Source organism: Cebidichthys violaceus, unplaced genomic scaffold (genome assembly GCF_023349555.1).
Source record: "Cebidichthys violaceus isolate CVI_PGR_0920_01 unplaced genomic scaffold, fCebVio1.0.p SCAF_9, whole genome shotgun sequence".
In the NCBI taxonomy this organism is placed as follows: Eukaryota; Metazoa; Chordata; class Actinopteri; order Perciformes; family Stichaeidae; genus Cebidichthys; species Cebidichthys violaceus.
In genome coordinates, this window is record NW_027176975.1 from 14113775 (window position 1) to 14118894 (window position 5120).

At 41.4% G+C, this 5120-nt stretch overlaps 1 protein-coding gene across 1 annotated transcript; it reads left to right on the forward strand.

Annotated features, from left to right (window-relative positions):
* Positions 1–798: 798 nt before the first annotated feature.
* vgll4l (vestigial like 4 like) lies at positions 799–4870 on the forward strand. The gene is made up of 5 exons (XM_068703458.1): positions 799–976; positions 2838–2961; positions 3069–3312; positions 3847–3928; positions 4078–4870. Exons 1-5 carry the CDS (start codon positions 910–912, stop codon positions 4377–4379), a joined length of 819 nt encoding a protein of 272 aa, XP_068559559.1. The 5' UTR covers positions 799–909; the 3' UTR covers positions 4380–4870.
* Positions 4871–5120: the final 250 nt, after the last annotated feature.

A 5120-nucleotide genomic window follows, 5' to 3' on the forward strand; every position in this document is an offset into this window, starting at 1 on the left:
GGCTAATATATACCAGGGAAGGGCAGATGATACTTTTTATTGATTCTAATGCACTAATGTCCAAATATACCGAATATGATTGCATATATCAACATATTGATCACACTCTTAATGATTTCCCTGCAGATGACTACCAATGCCACACACTATCTGAATGAGTGGCCTCCAAAGACTTTCTACGAGGGCCAAACTCCTCAGGCGAGATTGTTCTCATGGCAGCGGCATTCTCAGGACTTAGGAGTCTTTGTCTAGCCATCAACAAAAGCCTTTGGATTACTGGTGAGGCAGGCTCACAGTACAGCTGCATGCGTGTATGGGCAGGTCAGTGGAATGACTGGAGCTCCGGTGGGCTAAGAGCTCGAAAAAATGCAGTTTGGTGAGATTGCAGATCAGGGGGGAGGGAGGGAGGGGAGTGGGACAGGTGGTGATTCCATGGAGGGAAACAAAAGGCACATTTCCCTTTCCTCAGGGAGAAGTCTAAAAAGTTCTGTTAAAAGTTAATTAATGACCAATATAGGTGTATTATTGTACAAAAGAAAGTGTTGAATAAAGCAAAAGCTTCTCTAATCAGTGTGGATTCTGTGGTACCATGGCATTTAGCAACTACACTTTCTACCTTTGTGAGTGAACTACCTGTGAGCTCATTCTGCCTGTAGGTCAATAACAACCCTGGGTGAATGAGGGCCTCTGATTGGCCTCTGCAGCAGCCAATCTGAATGCAGGGAATGAGTCACAGGGAAGCCACTGCACCTATCTGCACTCACCTGATCCTTTACCTGTCGGTGCTCAGACCCAGCATCTCATTACCTTTCCAATACAATCTACAACTGAGGCTTATTGTGTCCTGTAAGCTCCAGCAGACAAGTTGTTCTTCACTGTTTGACTTCACTCAGACAAAGACAAGGAGCCATGGCTGTGGCTAATTTCCAATACATTACCCGGATGAGCAGTGGCTTCAAGGTCTACATTTTAGAAGGTGAGCATGATTACCATGGTTCTTTTACTGCCTCATGTTGCTTGATGAGAGTGAATATTTGTGTTGATCAGTGGAATCAAGTCTCCGTGGTTATGCTTTAACATTTTTGTGTATAACATTTTTGTTTATATGTTTCGATCTTGTGTAATTTCAAAAGCTCATGTGTTCATTACAGTGGCAGTTACCTTTGTTGTTGACATGGTACTAATGTAGATACAAATACAAATAATTAGATATGATGGCAGTCACATGGAAGATAAACACTAACAGCTACATTCAACTTTTAAAATATATTTAGTGAAATATGCTTTTTGCTATTTTATCATACAACGTGTTTGTCATAAAGAAAAGATAAGTGGGTTTCATGAAAGGGAATCTACTTGAAGTAAACTTGAAATAAAGCAATCCCTATTTATACTTAATTACTTACATTCAAGGTATTCAACATTGAACCGAGGTTCTGTAAATTGTGTTACTATGCCGTGTGTCTGTAAACACAGCAAAACAGAAGGTTAGGCAGCATATTCCCTCCGCAAACAGGGAATAAATATCCATGCCCGAGGCACTAGAAAATCAGCATAGGTGTGGTTATACTTGCCCCTCCACAATGGCAGCCTGTGTGAAGACAGTAGGAAATGTGGATTGGAGCAAGCACTTGTGAAGCATGTGTGAAGACAGGGGACAACTTTCATTGTCTTACTATTCAAAAAAAATCATCACCTCATTGTTCAATTTCAATTGATGTTATTGTGACTCATTTAAGCATTCAAGCAGTGAATGGTTGATTTGAATACAGTTCAAAGAGCTCTGAAGGACTCGTTACATTACAGTGATTTAGCAGAGACTTTTATCCAAAGCAACAATTACAATTCAGTATGTATCTATACAATGTAGGCACATTACAGGAGCAAACTTTGGCAATGAGACTAGCAATTGACATGAGACTAGTGGCCGGAGCCAGGGATTGAACCGTCAACTCTCTGATTGAAAGGTAGCCCTGCTCTCCACTTAGCCACCCCATCTCCCACATGAATGTGGATTTTCAAGTGCTAACTGAGCATACAGTCAAACAATGAGCCACAGTCTAATTATGCTGCCAATCTCAAACAATGTGTTTCATTTCAACTGGATATGCATGACTTTTGAACACGTGAGCTTACTGCTGTGAGACAGAAGCCAGAAGAGATATAACTCCTGTTGATTGAATTTCATTTAATAAATGATGATCCCTCCTTTATAAAAACATCGAAAATATTTCATGGGTTTAACTTGCAACAGTGCATTTCTCCTGTTCAACACATCAATGACATCATCAGCGTCTTGTCAATGTGTTTCAACTTGTGTAAACGCAAAAATCCAGTGTGTGTGTTCACTTTGATGGACCTTTCACAAATGGGTGCCGCCCAAATCAGGGTCCTTAAAGACTCAAAGCTTTTAGATGTGTGTCACCGCATCATAACAAAACCTGTTGATTGTGCCCTTTTAGCTGTGTGATGATAGGGCTGACTGCCAATATTATGCAGAAAAACAACATTTACCGTTAGCACTGAATCAGCTGTGTAGTGTTGTAACCCTCACTGATCTGGTAGTTCGAGTTCTACAACTTAACGGAGTTTACAATTAACGGTGGCCAACAAAAAAAAAAATATTTTCCCACGAATAGTAGTAGTCATGCAGGTTTGTGTCATGGATCAAAACAAGCAGTTAGTCATTACCACTCACCTTTTGTCACTGTAGTAAAATCACCATTGCCAGTAAATGTCCATTGTTTTCTTTAAATTTTAAACTGGCAAATAATCCATTGCCAAAACACATTTTAAAGCCTCTTATTCTTATTCTGCACTTTCATTTTGTTTTTCAGGTCAGCCCCACCTCAGGAGCGAAGACAGATACAGACATATCGCAAATGATCGCGCTCGAGTCCCCACAGTGCTTCCAGTCAAACGCAAGCGAAGCCACGAGAGAGGTCTCACATTGGAGGAAAGGTTGGTTTATTCATGTTTACAAAAGTAATTCAATATTAGAATTATGATTCATTAAATTCAAATGGTGTCAAAGAGATGTAGCATTTCCTAATGAATAAATGTTTTAGGCGAGAGCGGATCCTGAGCAGAAGCAGTGGCAAAGCTGCCCAGAGAGTAGCACCATTGGTGTTCAATGGGCCACAGAGTCCCACATCTACCTGGAGTCCAACACCCAGCCCCACCAACCTTCTGCCCACCCACGTGTACTACGCACCAGTCATGGATGAACCACTCGCCCTCATCAAGAAACCAAGAAAAGATCCTGAAAGCACAGAGGAAAAGACTAAAAGCTCTGCTTCCACTCAGATCCAGGTAATTTAACCAAAACAAGTGCTACTTGTGTCCTTGATGTGCTTCTATCAAAGGTCATGGATATTTGGGCTTTCGTAGCGTCTGAAAATGTATAGTCCCTTAGTAATGTTGGTGTAGCTCCCGGCTAACCATAGCAGTGGTACATCTCCCATCTGTAGTCAGTGAATAACACTACGCAGGCATTCTACTTCCAAGAGTGTTAACAGGCCTGAGCTTGTCCGAACTATGCAATCCAGCCGGATTCAGGAAGAAAATGTGAGCAATGGAGGAGGGAATTCCATTAACAAGACCAAACAGACTGCTCTCTCTTTGACCTGCATATGCCACCACACTGGGAATAATCTAACTTTCATGGGCAAACCAAACCCATTTAATCGGTTTTCAAATTATTCTGTTTTCAAATTCAACTTTGTACACTATTTTGTTGTCATGGGATGAAGTGCACAGATGATAATAACAAGAAAAAAAAGCAGAGCTGCTGTGTTATAAATACATTGTCTTTTCATTTGATTAATGATCCTTCTTCTTTTTCAGATGCGTCCTTCTGTGATCACTTGCGTCTCCTCATCGAGGAACCCCTCTTGCAGATCTGAGGTCCACAGGAGCCCCACATCAGGTGAGTTTCATAATCTTGTGAATGAGCTCATGCAGCAGACGGTCACTCCCTAATCGTCACACATGCTTCATAATGTAGACATCTACTCACTTTCCCTGACTCACCGAGGTGTGTATTTAACATTGTTATTCATCCCTTTGCCTGTCCAGTGATTTCTAGATGCAACTATGACCATGTCGTTGAGGAGCATTTCCAGAGGAGCCTCGGAGTGAACTACCAGAAAGCTCGCTCCCAGCAGCTCTCCATCAGCGTGTCTGTCGATGACCACTTTGCCAAGGCTTTGGGAGACAAGTGGCTGCAGATCAAATCCAAGTCTTCCTCCTGTTCTTCCACACCTCCCAGCAGCCCAAGTGTCACTCACTCCCCCACTTACAGCCACAGCCCGAATCAGTCCCACAAAGAGTCCACCAGCAGGTCATCGTCAACTTCGAGCCGCTGGTCTGTCAATTAAATCAGAAACAACCTCTGATATGGGAAGAAACTGTGACTTTTTACTTTTCACTGCGTGCAGCTCTGGTTGTCGAGCAATGGAAATGCCAGTGCTAGTGTTTGCGAGCTAGCAGATTCAGTGCTGTCATTTTGGACCTCTGTGTCCAAATTTAAGACACATTGATGCAGATGAATGTAGCAATAGTTGGGATGTCTGTGTTTTGTTACATTTCTACCTTCTGCTTGTCGATAGCATCTGAATACCTGAGATACTGTTGATGGTGATAAGGGATGATTGAAAAATCAGCCAAATAATCCTTAACATTTCTTTGATTTTGTGACGTTTTTTTAATGCCGTCTGAATGCCACAATTTCGTTGTATTATATTTATGTTGTGATAACACTTGGGTTCCTTATAGTCTAAATGACTCACCTATCTGCTGTATAATATGCTTGTCAGCTGTACACAGAGATTTTAAAAAAGACTTTGAAAAAATAAAAAATTCTTTAGTAGCTTTGTGTGTTTTCTCATTTGTAAATAACAAAGGCACTTTCATATTTTTATTGGACTCTTCAGAGGGAGAAACTATGTCTCAAAATGAATAAAACTCCTTTTAAACTTGAAGGTCATGAACTAGAGGACACCTTGTAAGAACTGGGCAGGGTGGTGAACCAGACAACCTAATTTCAGTTGTGAGTCAGTGTGTGTCTCCAACACGTCCGGCGCATACATAGCATTTACACATAGAGCTGTTGCCACACA

Bases quoted from the DNA above. Each gene is read 5' to 3' on its own strand.
- vgll4l (XM_068703458.1), top strand. From the start codon at position 910: ATGGCTGTGGCTAATTTCCAATACATTACCCGGATGAGCAGTGGCTTC. The intron at 3,313-3,846 runs GTAATTTAACCA...CTTCTTTTTCAG, and splicing joins CTGCTTCCACTCAGATCCAG to ATGCGTCCTTCTGTGATCAC. The intron at 3,929-4,077 runs GTGAGTTTCATA...TTGCCTGTCCAG, and splicing joins CCACAGGAGCCCCACATCAG to TGATTTCTAGATGCAACTAT.